At 43.0% G+C, this 23,994-nt stretch overlaps 1 protein-coding gene across 5 annotated transcripts in view; it reads left to right on the top strand.

The window, feature by feature from the left end:
* The window catches only part of LOC310922190 (transcription factor RFX3-like), a 214,089-nt gene that overhangs the window by 165,373 nt on the left and 24,722 nt on the right, over positions 1–23,994 (top strand). For all 5 annotated transcript variants that reach the window (XM_083882606.1, XM_083882603.1, XM_083882604.1 and 2 more), the window contains 2 exons: positions 12,556–12,653; positions 12,966–13,115. In XM_083882606.1, coding sequence (XP_083738732.1) covers positions 12,556–12,653; positions 12,966–13,115 — 248 coding nt within the window. The remainder of the gene's footprint in view (positions 1–12,555; positions 12,654–12,965; positions 13,116–23,994) is intronic.

Here is a 23,994-nt window from a genome sequence, read left to right as displayed (position 1 = left end):
CAGCAACACAGAAACAGCCTGAGCTGATGCCTCTGAGGAGTCTCGTGAATGGCCAGACTGGGTAGTTTCCATAACAGAGCAGATCCTCCTGGAAGCTACATCGATGACAGGGGGGACATTAGACACAGCTAACATGGCTTCACCAAGGACAAATCGTGTCTGACTAATCTAGTGGCCTTGTACGATGGACTGACTGCATCAGTGGAAAAGGAGTGAGCTACAGATGTCATCTACCTGGACTTATGTAAGGCCTTTGATACAGTCCCCCAAAATATTCTGGCCACTGTTAGATGGTGTTGTGGTTTAACCCCAGCTGGCAAATAAGTACCACAGAGATGCTCCCTCCCTCACTAGTTGCATGGAAAATCAGAAAAAAAAAAGTAAAACTTGTGGGTTGAGATAAGAACAGTTTAAAAATTGAAATAAATTAAAATATAATAATACTAATATTGTTAATGATTATAATAACAATAATAATTGCAATGAAAAAGAGAGACAGAGAGAGAAATAAACTCCAAGAAATACAAGTGATGCAAAATACAATTGCTCTCTACCTGCTGACCAATGCCCAGCCTGTCCCTGAGCAGCGATTGATCACTTCCAACTAACTCCCCCCAGTTTATATCGTGGGCATGACATTCTATGGTGTGGAATATCCATTTGGCCAATTCAGGTCTCCTGTCCCAGTCATGCTCCCTCCCAGCTTTTTGTGCATCTCACTAGCAGAGCATGAGATACTGAAAAGTCCTTGACTTAGGGTAAGCTTTACTTGGGAAAAACCATAATGTCTGTGTGCTATCAATATTATTAGAGAATCACAGAATCATTTAGGTTGGAAAAGACCTCTAAGATTGAGTCCAGCCTTTAACTAATCACCACCTTCTCAACTACACCATAACACTGTCACATCCAGTTGTTTTTTGAAAACCTCCAGGGATGGTGACTCCATCACCTCTCTGGGCAGTCCATTCCAATGTTTAACAATCCTTTCTGTGAAGAAATTCCTCCTGATGTCCAGCCTGAACCTCCTCTGGTGCAGCTTGAGGCTATGTCCTCTTATCTTGTCGCTAGTTGCCTGGGAGAAGAGGCCAAGCTCCACCTCACCACAACCTTCTTTCAGGTAGTTGTAAAGAGTGATAAGATCACTCCTGAGCCTCCTTTTCTCCAGGCTAAACAATCCCAGCTCCCTCAGTCACTCCTCATATGACTTACTCTCTAGACCCTTCACCAGGTTCCTTGTCCTCCTATGGACTTGCTCCAGCAACTCAATGTCTTTCCCATAGTGAAGGGTCCAGAACTGAACATGGTATTCAAGGTGTGGCCTCACCAGTGCCCAGTAGAAAGGGACAATCACTTCCCTGGTCCTGTTGGCCACACTATTTCTGATACAGGCCAGGATCTTCTTGGCCATCTGGGCACACTGATGGCTCATGTTCAGCTGGCTGTTGACCAACACCTCCAGGTCCTTTTCTGCTGGGCAGCTTTCCAGTCACTCTTCCTCAAGCCTGTAGCATTGCATGGGGTTGTTGTGACCCAGGTGCAGGACCTGGCACTTGGCCTTCATGAACCTCATACAATTCACCTCAGTCCATGAATTCAGCCTGTCCAGACCCCTCTTTGTAGGGGTGATCTGCTCCAAAACATTCCACCTTGGATGGATCCCATCAAGTCCCATAGACTTGTGTATGTCTAACTGATGTAGCAGGTAGTGCTATATTTGCTAGGTGGAATGAGTCCCACAACTGGAGTGCTGGGATGGAGGGCAACAGGCTGTTTAGAAGGGATAGGCAGGGCAGGTGAGGTGGAGATGTGGCACTATATGTAAGGAAGAGGTTTGATTGTACAGCCCTTACAGTTGGCAGTGATGTGGTGGAGAGCCTCTGAGTGAGGCTTAAGGGGATGGAAAACAAAGGAGATATTATAGTGGGTGTTTATTACTGATAACCCAGCCAGGATGTAAGCAGTGATGAGTTATTCTGTAAGCAATTAGGAGAAATCTCTGGATCAGTAGCCCACATCCTTCGGAGAGATTCCAACTTCCCAGACATCAACTGGGAAAATCATTCTGCTCTGTGACGAGCAGGCCTTGGGAAGTCTTGAAGTTTGTGGGAGGTAACTTCTCATCACAAGTACTCTGTGAGCCAACTAGGAAAGATGACCTCCTAGACTTGTTTGTGACTAGAGAAGGACTCTTGGGAGATGTGATGGTTGGTGGCTGTCTTGCCCAGTGATCAACAGTTGGACTCAATGATCTTAATGATTCTATGGTCATGGAGTGTTTGAGTTTAAAATTTGCAGTGTAGTGAGAAAAAAGGTCAGCAGAGTTGCTACGCTGGACTTTAGGAAAGCAAACTAAGCTATTAAGGGAGATACATAGCAGCGTACCCTCAGAATCTGCTTTGAGGGCTTAGGGCCCACAAGTTCTGGTCAGTTTTAAAAGGTATTTAAAAGACATATAGGTGTGGTGCTTAGGGACATGGTTATTTGCTTTCTTCTAGCCCTCATGAACTTTCCCTGATCACCATGACCATTCAAAGATAATTGAGAGTGGCCTTGAAGTGAAATCAGCCAGCTCCCTCAGCACTCGGGTGCATCCAATCAGGTCCAGGGACTTATGCCTTTCCAATTTTTTAAATGTTTCCTTAACTGGGTCGTCCTCTATTGAGGAGAGCTCTTCCTTGCTGCAGACTTTTCCTCTGGTCTCAGAGGCTTCAGATTCCTGAAGGTAGTCCTTACCAGTAAAGACTCAAGTGTAGAAGGCATCCTGTACCTCAGCCTTTGTCATTAGGTTCCCTGCCCTCATTCAGCATCTGGCCCACGTTGTCTCTGGTCTTCATTTTTTCTGCTGATGTACCTGTAAAAACCCTTAATGTTGTTCTTCAGTTTCAACTCCAGGTGGGCTTTGGTAATCCTAACCCCATTTCTGCACACTTAGACAGTGTCTCTGCATTCCTCCTGGGTCACTTGCCCCTTTTTGCAGCTCCTGTGTGCTTCCTTTTCATGTTTGAGTTTAGTCATGAGCTCCCTGTTCATCCGCACAGACCTGTCACTTTTGCTTGATTTCCTGCTCATTGTGATGGACCATTCTTGAGTTTGGAGGAGGTGATCCTTGAATATCAAACAGGTCTCCTAGATCCAGAATGCTCTCCAGGACTATCTCCCATGGGATTCTTTCAAGCAGGTCTCTGCACAGGCCGAAGTCTGCTCTCCTGAAATTTGGAGTTGTTATCCTGCCATTTGCCTTTTTCCATCCTCTCAGTATACTCAACTTCACCATCTCATGGTCAATGCAGCTCAGACTCCCCCCAAGCTTCACATCGCCAACAGTTTGTAAGAATTGTAAGAAAATTTTCCTTGTTTGTAAGAATTTGGTCCAGCAGTGTCTCCTTTTCAGCCCTGTTTTGCCAATTACAAGCTCTTTCTTTTCCATAACACTCTGCTTTTACCAACTCGTTCCAATACTCCTTCACTTGACTGTGGTTTGTCATCTCCCTCCCCCATTATTTCTAGTTTAAAGCTCTCACCAGGTTGGCCAGCCTGTTGGTAAAGATGGTTTTGCCCCACTTGGTCAGGTGGATCCCATCTCTAATAGTCTTCAATCTTTAAAGAAGGGTCCCCATAGTCATAAAATACAAATACCGATTGTCATTGCCAGCTGGGCAACCAACTGTTGACCCACAGGATATTTCCATTCCCCCTCAAGCTCTTGTTTTTTACTGGAAAGACCAATGAGAAAACTACCTGGGCCCCTATACCCTTGACCATTGCCCCTAGATTCATGTAGTCACTTGATATGCTCCCAGTCTCCTCTGGCAGTATTGGTGGCCACGTGAAGATTTGCAAGGAGTAATAATCCAAGGGTCAGACATACCTTGTCAGTATCGCCACAGCATCCCAGATCCAACCCCCAGCAAGCAGTAAATCTTCCAACACAGCAGGTCAGGTTGGCAGATTTGGCCCCAATCCCCATAGCATGGAGTCTCCCATTATTATCAGTTATCGTGTCCTCCTGGTGCTGCTGCATGGCTCAGGCTTAACTAGCTCTTGGACAGAGTTCCCAGAGCCTCATCTACTGTGAGGGTACTGCATCTGTTCTTTGTTGGAGATATGCAGGTAAAGCAGGAGCCTTCTTTCTGTTTCCAGAAGTCCCAGGCTTCCAGCCTTTGCCATTTCCTAATCCAATTAGCACAGACCATTCAATCCTCCTTCAATACAGCTGAGACTTCAGGCTGCAGTGTCTTGAAAAAGATCCAGTAGATCTCTTTCTCACCTTCTCTGATACTGCACAGTCTGCTGACCTCTTCCTGCACTTCCTTGACAACACAGGTCCTGTTCCACTGAACGCCTCCTGCAGGCAAGGAAACTTCCCCCCTCTGCCCTAGCCTCATCAAGAGACCCCAAGCACTTGCTGTACTCTGAGCTGCATCTTCCCACAGAAATCAGTCTGGATTGAGGCCTCTGATGTTACAGGGATAGTTGCTCCGATGGCTGGAGGTGGTACTCTGTGATACATTAACACCACTGCTGAGGACATGAATGCTGTTCTCTCTTCTGACACCTGTTGTCTGCCTCTGTTAGCTATGCTGTAAGAAGCAACTCAGGAAAATATTTGCAAGTACTGTTTTGTAGAAATACTCCATCATAGGCAGGTTCATTTTTTTCTGGATAATCAGAAAGGTACCAATAGCAGCTGGCCAAAAAAAGAAAAAAAAGGGAAAATGTGTTTAATTTCATAAGGATGCAAGCTGATAATTCTATTTTTGAGTTTCATCTTTTTTTCTTTTCCTGCTTTTCAGTATTTGGGGAAACCTATTATTTCACAAAACTTCCTAATAAATATTACCATAAAAGAAATTAATAGTGAAGAAAAGTTTTTGAAAAGCAAGCTCTAAGTAAAATTTGGTTAGTTGAAATTTTTGTGAAAACATTTCAGTGTCCACAAAATAAATTAAAAACTACTGTGTGGGAAAAAGCAAAATTTCTTTGTTTAAAAAGAAGCCAAACACTTTATACTTCAGTCAGGAGTAAAATTTATTATTATGTAATGATTCTAGCAAAATACCAGAGCCACTATGTATTAATGGCAATAGATCCTTTCCCCTGAGAATGGCCTTTTTATCTCTTCACAAGTGACAGGATGGATAGCACCAAATTTGTTTGGGAGTTCCTCTTCGAGGCAGAGAAGTTATGTTCAAGATATTTTTCATGTTGTATCTGTCAATTTCAGCAACTACAAATACCAGAAAGACTGCAAAATCTTGTTATTTATGTAGAAGAAATATTTCAGATGAGAAACCCAAGCTTTTTGAATGCTTATCCAAAAATACTTTTTCCTTTTAACTTTTTTGATGTATCATTCAATGTGTGTTTAGTAACACTGCAAATTATCTGAATGAGCTTTTTTATTATTCTGCAGGTAATAAATTAACATGAGCGAATGCTTCGTTAACTAGCAAGTGCATACAAAAATGTTAATGTAGAAACGTGAGTGAAATTATTGATAGTGAAAAAGAGTGTTTGTTCTTTGCCTGGAAACCTCAAGAAAGAAAAAAGAAAAATCCCATTCCATAGAGCTAATTCAGAAGTTTTATAAGTCCAAAATAAATTCCAGATGAGCATTCACATTTGGGGACAGTTACATAAACCAGTTATCACTACAAAGAAAATAATACTTTAAAATATAAAATATTTCTTTCTTTTTAGGCAAATTAGTTAACTTTGCTAGCAGAAGTTCTTATTTGCAGGATTCATCAATTATTCAAGCTGAAAAAGAGCATTTCTCATATTAGGTGACTTCCATGAGCAATACTTACTCTACCAAACATGCTGTTTTGCCTCATAAACAAAATCCACTGTTTACTTGCACTGTTTCTTCTTAGATGTAGTAAAAAAAATCACTAATAGATTGTAATATTTCCCTTTTCTGGTTTTTTTTCTTCTTTATTACTGTAGCAGCATTCATTCTACACCACCAAATTTTCACACCAGTATGAGCAATCCTACCTTGTTTGTTTAATGCATTCTTATATATTCCTTATCGATACTGTAGCTGAACATTGCACACTGCATTTTGTTCTTCTGAACTAAAAGCAAAACATGTTGGCAATGGTTCAGAGTACTTCAAGCAGCTTACTTGAGGAAACTGAAGTATTGAAATAATTGCCATTTTTTGTAGCCTTTTGCTCTTTAAAAGCAAAAGCACTTAGGCAAAAATTGATGGCAGAAAATTCATAATGGAAGTTTTCAGGAGATAGGAAAAAGTTGTTACAATTATTGATGTGCCTGTAGGAATGCCAAAAAGAATTTTCACTGCTGATCGTAAGTTTTTTTAAGGGATCTTAGGTGAAGTGGTCAATTATTTTTTGTTAAATCAGAAACAAAATAATTGTTATATAATATAGAATCAAAGAATAATTCAGGTTGGGAGGGACCTCAGGGGATCTCTAGTCCAACCTCCTTCTCAAAGCATGGTCAATGCTGAATTCAGGCTTGTTTGTTCACAGCTTTACCCTGTCAGGTCTTGAAAACATCTAAGGGTGGAAACTACATAAAGCTCTCTGGGTGACCAGCTGCACTGTTCAACTGTCTTCCTGGGTTGCTTTTGCTCTGCTTTGTTGTCCCTCTAGCAGATAGGGACAGTTCCGTTGTTCAAGTCCCTCATGAAAACTGGAGCCTGTAAACATGAAGCTTATTCCAGTTACCTGTAGGAGACCTGTATTGGCTTTACATGACAAGCTTTTGGTAGAGGTGGGGGATGCACAGATGTCTTCTATAAGAAGATACCAACAGCTGTCCCCATGTCAGAAAAGGACACTTTCAGCTGGCTCCAAGATGGACCTGCCGCTGGCCAAAGTCTGAACCAATCAGAGACATTAGTAGGCATCTCTGTGGTAGCATATTTTTAAAAAGAGTAAAAAATGCCTTACAACAGCAGCCAGGAGAGAGGAGTGAGAATATGTGAGAGAACCAACTCTGCGGACACAAAAGTCAGTGAAGAAAGAGGGGAGAATGTGCTCCAGTTGCTGGAGCAGAGATTTCTCTGCAGCCCATAGGGAAGACCATGGTGAAGCACATTGTCACCCTGCAGCCCATGGAGGATCCCACACGATGTTACCTCTGCACTTAGAGGGGTAACAAGTTGCAACGTGGGTGTGGACCCTTACAGAGGACAGCAGGCAGCAGCAGGGTCAAGCATGGAAGGCTCTTTATTATCTGACTCCAATTCTACTTATATACATTTTGTACAGAGGGCCAAGATTGGCCCAAGGAGGTTACAACCTCCTGACTCCATTGGTCACTATGACCATCAGTCAAATTCTCTCTCAGAGAACAACTATGCAAAACATACAGATAAATTCTAAGAATACAATATTGTTTATGTGAAGCAGTGTGAGAAAGCTGCTGCAAAGGTTCAAACACTTGAAAGCAAGAAAGTCAGGGGCGACAACACGAGAGCAGGGTCCTGTCAGGAACAGTGGTCCTGTGGAGCGGACCCCATGCTAGAGCAGGTTTTCTGCTGGAACCTGTGACCTTGTGAGGAGACGAATGCTAGAACAGTCTGTTTTTGTATGTTGAGTGGTTTCACGTTCACTAGTTTCTGTTTTCCGAGTTATCTGGAGTGGTTTGAATGTCTACTAGAATTATTTACTCCTTTTCTGCTGTGAGATAGGATTAGGAGAGAAGCAAAGCAGGCTCAAAACTTAAAAGGGTATAAAGACAGGTTTATTAACAAAACTACAAGAGATAATTAATAAGAATCAGAATAAAACCTTCAAAATACTTCTCCTCTCCCCCAACTGCTTATTTTCTTTCTCACCGACAACATATAAAGACAAAACTTGGAACTCTAGGTCAGTTTTTCCACTTATAAAATAATCTTTCATTAGTTCATTTAGAGAGAGAAGTCTCTTTTGGTTTACCATGGAAACTTCCCACAAGACAAGAACAGTCTTCTTGTGGCCTTTAATTTTCACAAAAGCAGCTGCTCAGGAAATCTGCAGTTGTAAAGTGTAATGGTTTCATGTTCACCAATTTTTTCGATTCCCGGCCAACGCACCAATTTGTGTAGTGGTTTCAGTGTCCACCAGAACTCTGCTGTGAGATAGGATTAGGAGAAAAAGCAAAGCAGGCTCAACTCTTAAAGGGTACAAAGATAGATTTATTAACACACACTAAAAGAAGAAGAGAATCAAAATGAAACTTGCAAAACACTCCTCCTCCCCCACCAGCTTCTTTTCTTTCTCACAGACAATGTATAAAGACAAAACTTGGAACTCTAGATCAGTATCACTTACAAAACAGTCCCCCATCAGTCCTTTTAAGGAGAGAAGTCTCTCCTGATTTATTGTGGTAACTTTCCACAAGAAAACAGTCAGCTTGTGGCTTTTAACTTTCACAAAAGCAGCCAAACGGGGATAAATCTGCAGTTGTGAACCTCCCATATCACGTAGCCTTTCCTGCATGGCTACATATGGCCCATGGACTCATGCATACTGAGGTGTCATTTTAAAGATAAGTAACTCCAAAGGCGGAGGATTTCTTCATCTCATGGAACAGCGATCTCTTTTCGCTTCTTCACTGGCGCAGAGGGCATCTCATCTCATCTCATCTCATCTCATCTCATCTCATCTCATCTCTCTCTGTTCAAACATCTCATGGGATCACAGGATCACAGCTAATTCAATATTCACTCAGTCACAGATACCTTTGCTCAATCCATCTCCCCAATCCATATTTCCACACTTTAAAGGAATATTCTAGCATATTACAGTCTGTTACCATGGCTCACAGAAGATTTTCAGTATAAAATACCAAGGCATCTTCTCATCTCTTCTACCTAAGGGGTCACTCTTCCTTCACTTACTCTAATATCTTCATATTGTCCTTTTACATGTCCTCAGTTTGACCTTTTCTCTCACTTAGAGAAGGGTTAGGGCTTTGGAAGTTTCATCTGTGCAAGGAAAGAGTTAATATCTTGCCCGGGGCCTGCGGTGATCACATGATCTCTGCTGAGCAGTGGCTCTGGCTGCAGGGCTGTGGGATTTCAAAGCCATGCCAATTGGGAGGGGGAGAAGAGAACTCACACCGAAAGATCAGAGTGGCCCAGGGAAACGTCAGTCAAGAATCTCAGCAGCCAGGATTGTAGATGCCTCCTGCCTACCTCTGGTCTCATGGGGTGGGCCCAGCCAGCGACAGAAGCTTTAAAGTTGGCTAGATGTTAAGCTGCAGCCTCCCCTTTCCCTGCCAGCATCTGATGGGGCCCAAGGGGCATGAATTGTCCCTGCCAGGCTGCTGCAATGGCAGAGCCAGATGGGGCTGCATGCAGGCCCCAGGAGGGGCCTGTGGCCGAGAGGGGCCAGCCTGCCACTTCTGCTACCCCTCTCCAGGGCAGGGAGGAAAAAAGGGAAGTTTCCCAAGATTCCCCTGATATTTAACCCTGTGTGTTCACAGAGACATATAATTTCTCTATTGGCTATATTAGCTGTCAATTTCAAAACCAGTCACTAATTGGTTTAGCTATAACTTCCTGAAAAATCACTTCCCCATGTCAAACTACCACATAAAGTCCCTCCCATATTACACGGCCTCTCACCGCACTGCAATATGGGTCATGCATACTCATGGGGCATCATTTTAAAGATGAATGGTTCCAAAAGCAAAGGTCTTTCTTCATCTCTAGGAACAGAGATCTTTTCTCTTTCTAGGGGCAGATCCTCATCTTCATCTCATCTCTCTCTCTGTTCAAGCTTCTCATAAGATCACAGCTACTTCAATATTTACTTAGTCCATCACAAATGCCTTTGCTTATATCTACAATTTGAATACTCTCATCATCTCCCCAATGCATATTTTCCCCACAATTTAAAGGAATATTTTAGCATATTACAGTCTATTACCATAGCTCACAAAAGACTTTCAGCCTAAAACCAAGGCATCTTCACATCTGTTCCATCTAAGATGTAACTCTTCCTTCACTGACTTTGATATCTTCAAATTGTCTCTTTACATGTCCCCATTCTGGCTTTTTCTCTAAATCAGAGAAAGGTTAGTGCTTTGCAAGTTTCATCTGTGCAAGGAAAGAGTTAACAGCCTGCAGAAGGCATGATGATTCTTCCTGGCAGTGGCCGAAGGTAATAAAATCAGGCTGCACTGCAGGGCCACTCTACATAGCTGCAGAGCCGCCCCTGGTCTCAGCTGCATGATGTCTTGCACAGCTGGGGGAAGGGCCGTCAAGGGGTCTTGGTAACAGTGGGGGGGAGAGCAGCTAAGATTTCACAGCAGCATGCCCATGGCTGGGGTTCCCCCTCCTCCTTCCTCTGCCCAGCAGCTGCTGGGAGGGGCCTGGCCCGGCCCTGCTAGGCCTCCTGGACCGCAATGTAGGTGCAGCTTTTAGCAGTAAGGTTTTAACAGCCGCTGGAGGCCCAATCCAGCCAGGACAGGGTCTCTTCTTCCTCCCTCCCTCTGCCTGGCAGTCATTGGGCCCGGCCCTGACCCAGGGCCTGGCAGGCTCCCTGGGAAGGGGCCTGGCCCCAGGCAGGGTCCAGCTGGCCCAGCTCCCATGGCAAGGAGGGAGCTGGGGCTGCTCATTACCTGTTTCCCAGGCAGGAAGGAAAAAGGATTTTTCCTGGGAGTTTTCTGATTTTTAACCTGTGTTTTCACAGAGGCGTATCATCTTTCTAGTGGCTACACCAGATGTCAATATTCAAACCTAGTCATTGATTGGTTTTGCTATAACTTCCTTGAAAAAAAAAATCACTTCCATGCTAAACTAGCACAGTAGGACTTCACCCCATGGAAAAGACCTATGCTGGAGCAGTTTGTGAAGAACTGCAGCCTATGGGAAGGATCTATGTTCGAGAAGGTCGTGAAGGACTGTTTCCCATGGGTGAGGCCCCATACTGGAGCAGAAGAGCATGAGGAGGAAGAAGAGGCAAAGTGTTATGAACTGACTGCAACCCCCATTTCTTGTTGCCCTGGGCCACTTGGGGGGAGGAGGTAAAAGAGTTGGGAATTAAGCTGTTCCTGTAAAGAAGTGAGGGTTGGAGGAAGGGATTTTTTTAGATTTCTTCTTATATCTCACTCTCCAACTCTGATTGGCAATAAATTCAATTAATTTCCCCAAGTTGAGTCTTTTTTGCCTGTGGCAGCAATTTCTGAGTGATCTCCCTCTCCTTATCTTGACCCATGAGCATTTCTTCGTATTTTTCTCCGCTGTTCTCTTGAAAAGGGAGAGTGATAAAGCAGCTTGGTGAGCACCTGGCAGTCAGCCAAGGTCAAGCCACCACAAGATTTCATCTACTTTTTCCTTATGAGGTAGACTGTATCAGATACCCACAAAATCACTCATGTTATGTCATCTAACCTGGATCCTTAAGCTCTCAACTGGCTTATCATCCATCCCTAGGCAAAGCTCTATGCATTGCAGTTCCTCTTTCATATAGAGCACTTTCTTGGCTTGTTTCCCCTAAAGGTTCTGTACCTATCCATTGCAGCACTCCAGAGAATCCCATAGTTATAGTTGCAGGAAGTCTAGTTGGAGGCCAGTAAATAGCAGTGTACCCCAGAGGTCAGTGCTGGGTCCAACACTGTTCAATGTCTTTATTGATGATCTGGATGATGGGGCAGAGCATAACCTCAGCAAGTTTGCTGATGACGCAAAACTGAAGAGTGGCTGATGCATCACAAGGTTGTGCTGCTATCCAGAGGGACTTTGACAGGATGGAGAAATGGGCTGACAGGAACCTCATACAGTTCAACAAGGGGAAGTGCCAAGTCCCACCCCTAGGGAGGAACAATCCCATGTGCCAGTACATGCCAAGGGGGCCAACCAACTGGAAAGCAGCTTTGCAGAAAAGGACCAGTGGGTCCTGGTGTACACCAAGTTGCACATGAGCCAGCAGAGTGCCCTCGCTGCAAAGAGGGCTAATGGTATCCTGGGCTGTATTAGACAGTATTGCCAGTAGGTCCAGGTAGGTGATCCTTCCCCTTTATTCAGCACCATTTGAGTGCTGTATACCTAGAGTCCTGTATCTGGTTCTGGTCTCCCCAGTACAAGAGTGACATGGACATACTGGAGAGAATCCAATGAAGGGCCATGAATTGACACTGCTTAACCGTCCTCAAGGTGAAAAAAATTCTCCTATCAAGTCAGGATCCTTCTTTTTTCAGTTTATGTCCAGTGTTTATCACCCTCCTGCCATGCATCATTGTGAAGAGGCTGAGTCTGTTCTTGATACCATGTAGGTATTGAAAGGCTTCTATTAGGTCTCCCCTAAACTTTCTCTTTTCAGGCTGAAAAACCTCGTTCCCTCAGCCTCTCCTCCTAAGATACGTGCTCCAGCTCCCTGACTATGTCAGTGGCCCTCTACTGAACTTGCTACAGTTTATCAACATCCTTCTTGTAATGATAGGAATCCAAACCAAAACTGCATAAGTCTCTGAGCCAATAAATACAGTAGTTCTCAATGTGGAATATCTAAATACTGAAGATGCAAAAGGTTTCAAGAGAGGCACCTTGCCATCATTTTCATTTTATTTTTATTCTTTAATGTTTAGGTGCCTTGACTCAAGCCATTCGCAATTTTGCAAAAAGCCTTGAAGGTTGGCTTTCAAGTGCCATGAACAATATTCCACAGAGAATGATACAAAGCAAGGTAAACAAAGTTGACTGCAGTTTTCTTCTCTCTCTGCAATCGTACACTAAATGTCATTCAAGAACAAAAAAATCGCAGCATTTAAACTTTTATGCTAAATGTCATATTTAGGTTGAACTTCAAACATGAACCATGGGGTTGGAAATAACTTTGTTTTGCCAAAAAAATCATAGGAAAAACTGTATTTGTTCCATTATATGTGAATTGCAATATCTGAGGGCTTATAAATTAATACAGCAATATTAGAATTAAAATAGACAAAATGGAAGATTGGTTGATAATACGTGTTAAGATAAATGGATTTCTTCATAGGTTGCCACTGTAAGTGCCTTTGCCCAGACTTTGAGAAGATACACATCTCTCAATCACCTGGCTCAGGCAGCTCGAGCTGTGCTTCAGAACACTTCTCAGATCAACCAGATGCTCAGTGATCTCAACCGTGTGGATTTTGCCAATGTACAGGTACCTTTAGCTTTAAAAACCAGTCTTAAAAATATATATATATTTCCACACATTTTTTTAATTTTTATTGTTAGTTCTTATTCTATCAAGAAAGCAAAGTGGGAACATTTTTCTGATCTATACATATACAGTGATTCAGTCAAAACTTTCCAGCTTCTGCTTTGGCCATAAGAAAAATAGAACCTCAGAAACATTATCTATTTCCATTTTCTCTGAAGGCTTCTTATCCTTCAGACCATGCATTCTGCCAGTTTTTATTTAATGCAGATGAAAGTGTAGACTACATGTGTTTTTAGAATGAACAGCATGAACAATACCTGGAGGTGAAATCTTGGATAGCATAGCTTCTGATCTTTCATTAAAAGATATTGATCATAGAGTACTATTTCTAGTACAGATGGTTTAATTATTTTAAATATGTTTCATATTTTAATTTAAAAGACAATATCATTAGTATACTTTCTTTAATTGTTTGTGTTTACATTTCCAACGTTTCCTAAGTAAATGGTTAGAACTAGTTTCCAGTTATCTGTAAAACATAAATTTATTATTTTTCATTTGGTTTAGAAAAAGGTTTCCCTTTTATCTATTTCTTCTTAGAAGAAACAAGTTTTTTCTCCTGTTGCTCAACTAACTTACATGGCCCAGATTACTGGTAGTCATACATTTGTCGTCTTTCATGAACAAACATTTTAAAACATTTTAACTTAAAAAAAGTTCAGATGTTCACTAGCCTAACTGAATTATTTTTGTTTGTTGCAAAGATCTTTGAATAAATAACATTTAACACAATATAGTTATATTGCATAATAGTGTGTAAACTACCTAAAATTTAGTATGTAACCAAATATATGGTATATTAAAAATTGTTCTGTGGTAAGATATAGAGTCTATGAAAGTTGAGATGCTAACTTGGCATGTGATAGCTAGAGTTTAAGAATATGGTCTTTGTTAAATCAGTATTGGTTTTCTCAAATTCCATTTAGCAGAAGTATCCATATTGGTCTTAATAAAACTTTAAAATTTAATATAATCATATTCCATGATAATACTGTGAATTGCTTCTCTTGGTTTGAAAGATAAGTATCTGCTAGGGAAGGGCAGGGCCTCCCTAGGAATGGAGAATTCAAATCCCCTGCCTCCAAATTATTATAATTTAGAAAATTAAAGGGAGAGGTATGGGGGTAGGAATAACAGTTCTTAACTAGTATGTCTAACAAGGCAAACAAACAACAACTGCAGCATTAATAATAAACAGAACCAGGAACCTCAAGGGGCTTCGTTTCACAAAGCCTAGGGCAGTCCGATCTCTTGGGAATCTGAGAGCACCAAGCTGGAATGGTGGAAAATTCTGGGCTGGTGGATGAGGTATATCAGAAGCTCTGCTGGTGGTAGCTGGAATGGCAGGGATGTCCTGGCAGGGCAGTGCAGTGCAGGACCAAAGAGTAGCAAAAAGCCTCAAAGCAGTGCCAAAGAAATGGCGGTGGTGGGACAGGGCCAGCCTAGCAGGGCAGGAGGAGGCAACCTCAGAGTTCTGGGGCACATGAGCAGATGATGGTAGATTTTCTCAGGACTGGACCCGGTGGTGACAGTGAACTCCTCCCGCAGCAAGCAGCAGCCTGGCCGTCCTCTCTTCAATGCCAGTGCCAAGAGCAAGAGAGCGAAGCTGCACCCAGCCCTGTCCTTTACCTGCCCCAAAAACTTGTGTTATCTCCCTCTCTGAGAGAAAACTCCTAGAGACAAAAGAAGTGTAGCCAGGTGCTACAACTTCTCTCCTTTGGCCCCTTTGTTCTGCCTGAGTACCTATTAGTACCCAGTAGTTAGTTTCCTAGCAACTTATGGGAAAAATTCTATAAGTAAAAAAGAAACAAATCTAACCCCCAACATTGCTCTTTATTGTATATAGATTGTGTTTGTCCAATTGTCTGCTATTTATATAACTCATTAGGCAATGCGTAATATATCACAGACTGGATAAACACAACAATCCTTTTTTGCCTATAAAAGAAAGCTCTTTTAAAGTGAGGTGAATAAAAACTGTAACAAATTTTATTTGATTTTAAGTCCTTTGTTGTGGTTTAGGAATGGTATTCCCCAATTTAGTGTTCCCACTGAAACACTCCAGACCATGTGCCACTCACTCCTCCCCTCCCTGTGTCAGGATGGAGAGGAGAATTGGAAATACAAAAGGTAAAAAACATGGGTTGAGATAAGAACAATTTACTAGAAACAGTGATAAGAAAACAAACAGTAACAGCAACAATATTAATACCAAAAGTGTATAAGAGGTGAGCAATTCATATGGAAATGTTCACCACTACACCAAATGGAGCCCAACAGTACTCAACCTCTGCCACGCTACCCCAACCTGGAAGGGACCCCTTTTCCCCATTCCTGTAAAATTACATGAGATAGTATAGAATAACCCTCAGGTCCTAGACATGTCCCCTCTTGCCTACAGCAAAAATTAACCCTGTCCTGGCCAGAACCAGGACATCATCCACCCCTATACCTTCTAACTATATACATATGTATATATGTAAACACATATATACACAATCACAGGTATCATTGCCATAGTCAATGTCCATTGCTCCAAGATGTCTGTTGAGTTCATTTAGTCCATAACTGTGGGTTCTATCCATTCTAGATGTCTTCCAGGGTAGGAGGGCTGGTGTGCTGTTGGCTGGTTGCGAGCTGCATCAGGAGCTCATGACTGGTGTATCTGGAGCAGTCCATCCTCATTGTCTATGGTAGTTATGACATACAGTGGCAGTGTCATTCAACAACCAATATTATACAATTCAACATTACAGACTGTTCTCACCCAAAAATAAAATCTCCTTGAGGTACAACTTGCTTGAATCCACCTTGTCCTTTAATAACTTCTGCAACTCACCATGTAGGACTCCATATGGCAACTTTCTATTTTCAATGGATCCTTACAATGTGACAGGAACTGTCAGTGAAGAGAGCGTATTCCTTTTCATTTTCTGATAGCTGATTATATGGTGGGGCCTCCTCAGCATGTGTTACCTTCTCCTCCTCCTCCTACAATAGTCCAAAATTTTCACCTTCAGGCCAGTTCATGATGACTTTCAATATCCTTGGGCAATTGAGGTTTCCTATTCAAGCTCACTGTGTGATCAATGCAACCCACTTACTCCACGTAGCATCAGTGGCCTGATGTGTTGAAGGGACTTTCCCTTTGAACATCCAGACCAGCACTGGCAGTCAGTGTGCCAGGAGGAGCTGTGCTTCAGTGCCAATCACTTCTGAAGCAGCTCAAAACCCCTCATAAGCTGCCAGTATCTATTTTTCAGTTGGGGTGTAACAGGCCGTAGATCCTTTGTATCCCTGACTCCAAAAACCTGGAGGTTGACCTTGAGTCTGCCCTGGTGCTTTTTGACAGAGGCTTCAGGAAGGATCATTCTCCCTGGCTGCAGTGTAGAGCACATTTTTCCATCCTGTCCTATCCTGATTGGCCCAAGGCCTACTGCATGAACTGTCTCCTGTTCAAAAGCTTGTTGTTCAGGACCCCGCTTAAAATCATTCTTCTTCCATGTCACTTGACAGAGAAGATTTACAATCTGACTGTAATCTGGGATATGCATCCTCCAAAAACTCGCAGCACACAGGAAAGCCTGTGCTTCCTTCTAGCTGGTCAGTGGGAAAATAGCTGCTATTTTGTTGACTACATCCCTTGGAATCTGATGACATTCATCTTGCCATTTTATTCCTAAAAACCAAATTTCCTGGGCAAGTCCCTTGACCTTACTTTGTTTTATGGCAAAACTGGCCTTCAGGAGGATTTGGGTTATCTTCTCCCCTTTCTCAAAAACTTCCTCTACTGTGTTCCCCACAGGATGATGTCAACAATGTAATGTAAGTGCTTTGGAACCTCAGCCTTTTCCAGTGCAGTCTAGATCAGTCCATGGCAAATAGTGGAGCTGTGTTTCCACCCCTGGGGCAATGTTGTGAATGAGTGTTTTAAGTTCACTTAAAGAATCACTAGCAAAGGTTTAATATGAAAAGCCACATCATGACAAAGTTCATTGGCAAGGTTCACTCTATTATTTACTAGATGATTAAAACACACAGAAAAAAAGCAAACAAAAATCCCAAATCAGTCAATACAAACCAAAATAAACACAAAACTATCTATGTGAAGGCTAGGGCAGGAGGAGGGGAAGACAAGAGGCTAGGAAAGGGTAAGGATAAAAAAGGATTACAGAAAACACTCCTGTTGAGTCACAAGCTCCAGAGTAGACTCCCATGATAAACTGAGCCCTGGACTTGACCAACAACACAACACTTCTCTTAAACTAAACAGCATTCAAACTTAATAGTACTTAATTTAAACTCAATAAGTTAAGCAATTTAGTAAAGGAGTCATATAGATTTTGGTATACTACAACAGTAACTTACTTGTTGTCCTAACTTAGTTAAAAATCTAAAGTACTTGAGAATCTAGGAGAACAACATTCCTGGTATATTTGCTACAGCATATGCACACTCGCATGTACAAAGATGGTACCTGTGAAAAAATCCCCTTGAATTCAGTGAGATATTCACTTCAGATGCCATTACATCTTCTCAGCGGGTGAAGGATTGACTCCTGAGGAGTTGTTTGGTGATCCTCCGACTATAGCAAATTTGAGAATTTGCTGGCTCTGAGAGGCCCTACTCAGAGGGATATTGCTGGTTGCAGTCTACTGCAGTCCAGGAGAGCTCAAAGGATCTTACTTTGGACCACTGTTGGTAGGGTCACAAGAGAGTGGACTTTAGTCATAATAATTTTCTACCCTGGCTGCAACTCAGGTCAGTAACTTTCTTTGACAGCTTGATAAAAAAAATATTATTCCATTTGGGTTGTTATTCAGGCAAGAAAAATAAGTTTCCAAGGCTATTCATTAAAAGACAGGAGCTCATTAGACAGCACAGGTTCCTGGGAACAGTGTTTTTGATAAGCTCAAAAGGAACTGTTTGTGAAGGCTCCTAACGAGCATTTCTCAGATCATAATGCAGCCTGGCGAGGGGGGTATGCACCACCACAGGCAGTTGGTTCCAGGTGTACTGGACGCCCCTCCAGGTAAAAGCAAACTGTGGCCTGCACTCTGCTGCTAAAGGAATGGAGAAAAATCCATTAGCAATATTGATGGTGGCACCACTTTGCTGCCTTGGACTCCAGTTCATACTGAAGTTCCAGCATGTCCAACACAGCAACACTCAGTAGTGGTGTGACTTCGTTCAGGTCATGATAGTCCACTGTCAGTCTCCACTCTCCATTGGACTTACACACTGGCCAGATAGGACTATTAAAGGGTGAGCAAGTCTTGCTGAGCACTCCCTGGCTCTCCAGTTCAAAAATCATCTCATGAATGGGGGTCACAGAGTCCCGCTTGGTGCAGTGTTTTTGATAGTGCACTGTTGTGGTAGCAATCAGTACCTGTTGTTCTTCGACCTGCAGGAGTCCCACAGCAGAAGGGTCCTCTGAGACACCAGACAAGGGATTCAGATGTTAAATTCCCTCTGTCTCCACATGTCACAAGATGAGTGGGAGCTTCAGACAAGCCCTGCTTTAGCCTCAGATTTTGTCAAGCATTTAAATTTAAGGAATCACTCTGGCCTGCAAGTTATAGTGATGGTGAATCAGGTCTATTTATAAAAATGAATTATTTATTAAACAGAAAAGAGATAACAGACAAAAGATCTTAATAAGAGTTACTTAATACACAGTATAAAACGAAACTACTAGTAGATTACAGCATAACAAAACAGTGCACAATATCAAGGTACCTATATTAATGCTAGCAAAAGAAACAGTATTGTTTAGGAGTCAAATGCAACTTGCCACCAAAATTATGATAATGTACACAGATTCCTTCACTTAACCCCTTGGGAGTAACTGCAAAGCAGGCATCCCTATCTATGGGAGAAGCTCCTCACATTTCCAGAGAAACGTATAGAAGATTTCTGCTTTGTGAAAGTTTGGTGTGGCAGTTATAGTCGTAAAGTGAGGTGTCTGTTGGTCAGAAATACAGCTTATCTTCCAGATCTCACTTCAATAGTAATATGTGTGTTGGCAGTTGGGAGATGCCAGACCCATGTTAACCCCATGGCACCAAAATAACTCACTACAAGACAGCTTGTCCTTCTTGAGTTATCTGACTGGTTAACAAACAACAGATAAGCTTTTGTGGGGCGGAGGGTGAGATGCCCTGCTACACCACAGTAGCTATCCCAAAAGCCCAACAGATGCCCTTTTGGGCCCTTGAAATACCCTCTCCTGATGTAATCTATGCCAAGGATGCACAGGGCCTCTGGAGTGTTTTTGCCATTCATTCCCTGTCAGACTCACTTCAGTTTCCAGTACAGTCAGCTGTTGGGATCCCCCTGTCCACCCAGAAATAGAGATGGATTCTGCTACCACATATCTTGATGGCATTAGCATATATTGTGCGCCAGTGTACACTAAAGCCTTATACTCTTGTGGGTCTGATGTGCCAGGCCATGGGATCCACACAGTGCAATAGATTTGATTGTCCCTTTCCTCCACCTGGCTGAGGGCAGGGCCACTTTAATCATAGAATCATAGAATGTTAAGAGTTTGGAATGTACTTCAAAGATCATCTAGTCCTAACCACCCTGCCATAGGTAGGTACACTGCACACTAGACCACATTGCTCAAGGCCTTATCCAACCCAGCCTTGAACACTGCCAGGGATGGGGCATCCACAGCTTCTCTGGGCAACCTGTTCCAGTGCCTCATCACCCTCACAGTAAAGAATTTCTTTCTTATGTCTAACCTAAATTTCTCCTCTTTCAATTTGTACCCATTACTTCTTGTCCTATCATTACTGTTCCTGATGAAGAGTCCCTCTCCAGCTTCCCTGTAGGTCCGCTTCAGATACTGGAATGCTGCTATGAGGTCTCCATGCAACCTTCTCTTCTCCAGGCTGAATAGTCCCAACTTTCTCAGGCCCTCAACTGTCTTTGTAGGAGAGGTACTCCAGTCATCAATTTCATGGCCCTCCTCTGGACTTGCTCCAACAGTTCCGTGTCTTTCTTATGTTGGGGACACCAGAACTATATGCAGTACTCCAGATGGGGTCTCACAAGAGCTGATATTCACCTTGGACCTGCTGCTAACACTCCTTTTGATGCAGCAAGACACAGTTGGCTTTCTGGGCTGTGAGCACTTCCTGTTGCCTCATGTTGAATTTTTCTTCAACCATCACCCCCAAGTCTTTCTGTGCAGGGCTGCTCTCTATCACTTTTCCCCCCAACCTGTTGATGTGTCTGGGATTTCTGTGACCCAGGTGTAAGACCTTGCACTTTGCTTTGTTGAATTTCATGAGGTTTGCATTGGCCCACCTCTCAAGCCTGTTATGGTCCCTCTAGATGGTATCCATTCCCTCCAGCATGTAGACTGAACCACATAGCAAATTTGCTGAGGCTGCACTCAATCCCACTCTCCATGTTGCCAACAAAGATGTTAAACAGTATTGGACCCAGTACTGGCCCCTGAGGGACACCACTAGTCACTGGTCTCCACCTGGACAATGAGCTGTTGACCATAACACTTTGTGTGTGGCCATCCAGCCAATTCTTTATCTACCGAGTGGTCCATCCATCAAATCCATGTCTCTCCAATTTGAACTCTCTCCAAATAGTACTGGTCATAGTACTCATTGCTCACTTCTTGTAATTATGATCAACTTGAGGTTCCTTCAAGAGGATCAGAAATGACATCAGCCCTTCTATTCTCTGTGAGGAGTTGGCCACTGGAAACTGAAGCAGAATTTATTCTTGAAGGAATTCCTGTGGTGGTCGTTTTTCCTTTTAACTCATGTACCCATGGTCCTAGGGCAGACATGGATTTTCCATCCCACTTCCTCATTTCCTCTCTGCGGGGGTTCGATTTGCTTTTCCTGGCTAGCTCTTGCACCAAATCTGCATTTAAGGGTACAGCTTGGTACCTTTCCGATGTTGTGGGTCTTGGCCTCAGGTTGAAACGTGGCTATGGTGAGGAATAAAGGGGGACTTCCACGTGGGTTTCAACCAGGTTTTATTTTACCCAGAGGAAGGCCCATGTAAAAGTGAGCTTTTCCCTCTCAGGTCTCAGCTTAAGTACAGGGGCTGTGGAAAGAGCAGGGGACAATCTAGAACCAATCTCAAAGGGAGGGGGAGTTACCCAGAACAAGGGGACAATCAGTAGAACCATCCCATACATAAAAAAGGGAGGGGATGGCATGGACTCTGCTAATCACCCCGGCCCCTCACCAGAACTTTCTAGCCATCTGGGCAGTGTTGCAGAGTGATTGACAGGACCCATAATTAAGGAAAAAACAAAAGGGGTTTTAACATGGGGATACAGGGACAAACCATTATAAAACAAATAACAGAAGCATGCAGAAATTTGGTAAACCCAAAATGCACCACAACATGTCTCTGTGATCATGAATGTAAAATCACAGAATACCTCAAGGTGTGTACCCTCTCAAACAGGGTGGTGCTTGTTCCTAATAGAAGACATTCTTGTCTGTACTGGCAGGGCATGGGATATTTCCTCTTTAAACTGCTGATGGTCCTTAGTATTTCTACAGCCAAGATGCAGGCCTGTATGGAGGAAGACAGACTTTCTTCATATTTCCAGAGTTGGGCAACCAAATTATTCACTGTTTGTTCATGACATCACTGCCAATGAGTTGGCATATGACGATGGTATGCCCTGTAGAAACTTCCACCACATGGGTTGTGTACAGTGGACCTCATCTGGATCTAGAGGGTATTGCTCATTATTTGAATCCCTATAGAGTACCTCCAGCACAGCAAATTTTCTCAGGTACTGGATACTTTTCTCCACGGTGTTCTACTTGCCTTGGTGCACTGATAGATCATCTTTGAAAAGATACCTTTTCCTCATGCTTGACAGGAGTCACCTCCAGAGGTTGAGAGTTTCTGTCCTGTTCCCAATGCCTTTGTCAGTGCCCACATCCTGGGACAGGGATCCCAGCTGCTTGGCTTCACTACTCTCTAGTTTCCAACTGTGAGCTGCTCTATCCAATCATCAGAGCAGCCAGGTCACCAGGGGCTCACCTGATTCGTGGCTGAAATATTTTCAGATATCTCGGAGACCACTCAGTGTCAGGTGATTATCTTTGATTTTGCCTCTTCCTCCTGTTGTGAGGGTCCTGCTTACTCCTCTTCATCCCTTACTAAGTGGACTGATTTTGTCTTGGATTTTTTCTTCTCTATAGGGGTGACTGCTACTGGCACAGGTTTTTCCTCTGGTTCAGCTGCAGTTTGAGTGGCCATGGTGCCTGTTGGTCTTCTTTCTTCCTCCTCCTCTTGAGGGTGATGTCTAGTGGTGAGCAGTGTCCAATAAATAGCAGCCAGAGCCCAGCACACTGGGCTCAGCACACTTCATTCCTCTCTGTATCCACCACAGTATTTTCCTTTCAAATATTCTATGACTTTATCAGGGTCCTGTAGTTGTTCAGGGGTGAACTCCCAAAACATTGGAGGAGAGAATTTCTCCAAAACCTGGCCCATTTTCTCCTACATTCCATGCCACTCATGACTAGTCTCCCTTGGGACAGATCTCTGAATGATCTTCCTAAAAATCTCTTTCTTGACTCTAAACACGGTGTGGACCGCACTGAGGAGACCTGGCAGACTTAGCAATAAAAACATGCTTTCCTTAACATCCAAGGGAAATTCTAAATCCTCAAAAGGTGTTGTAACAGGCCTGAAGGAGGAAAAGGGGCTGAAAAGGTGCAGAATATCATTCTGTCCTGTTCCCCCAAAGACTGGGTACAGTTATTAATGAATTCCCAGAGGTAGCATCTGAGGTAAGGGCAGGAGAGCAGCATTGAATACACATCCCAAATGACTCTCATTGCTCTTGATGTTATCCTGTCATAAACTGATATCACACAGTACAGCAACAAAGCTATGATCTCTCTCCCTGCTCTGAAAAAGATCATCATGAGGAGCACATACAGGAATATATACAGGGTTAGGTACAACACCCACATTAACAGACCACATTGTGACCAGTGACTCTGTACCAGTACAGCAAATGCTAGATGAAATTTGTTTCAAATCCACTCTGGGCAGGTTTGTTTTTATCTCAAGCCTTTGTGCTGTGGGTACCAAATAAGGCTGTTGTGGTTTAGGAATGGTATTCCCCAGTTTAGTGCTCCTACTGAAAGACCTCTGACCATGGTCCCGTGCGGGAGCTCAGGACTTCTGAACAACAGAACCAATATGATTTCAGTAGAAGCCATTTATTGTTTACATTACACTACAATTATAGATTCTAAGTCTGCTTGTTCACGCATTCACATATCATCTCATTGGCCAGCTCACCTGTCCATGAGGCAGGCACACATCCTTCAGGACAACTAATTGGTCAGCATCCATCATCATGTTGTGCCTCCTTTATCTAGGTTTAACATTCTTGGTGGGCAGTTTCTCAGGCTCTTGGTTCTTATTTTAGTCTTGTTTATCTCAGTAACCTTGATGAAATACTGAGAGTTCTGCTAACGAAAACTGCAGGTGGTTTGAAAAGTTTTCTCACAAATAGTTTGGCTGGCAAACAGAGTGGCCTAAGTGTTGCAAATACATTGCTACAGTCCCACTTGCACACTCCCCCCCTCCCCCTGTGATGGGCTGGAGAATAGAATTTGAGGCACAAAAAGGTAAAGACCATGGGTTGAGATAAGAACAATTTACCAAAAACCAGCAATGAAATAAGAAAACCAACAGTAACAGCAATAATATTAATAACAGTGTGTGAGAAAAGGCGAACAATTCACTTGTGCTTGCTCACCATGTTGCAGTGGTTCGGCTACCAAGGGTGCAGCTCCGG

This window comes from Zosterops lateralis (genome assembly GCF_965231275.1).
Source record: "Zosterops lateralis genome assembly, chromosome: W".
Taxonomy (NCBI): domain Eukaryota; kingdom Metazoa; phylum Chordata; class Aves; order Passeriformes; family Zosteropidae; genus Zosterops; species Zosterops lateralis.
This window is presented reverse-complemented; position numbering and strand designations above follow the sequence as displayed.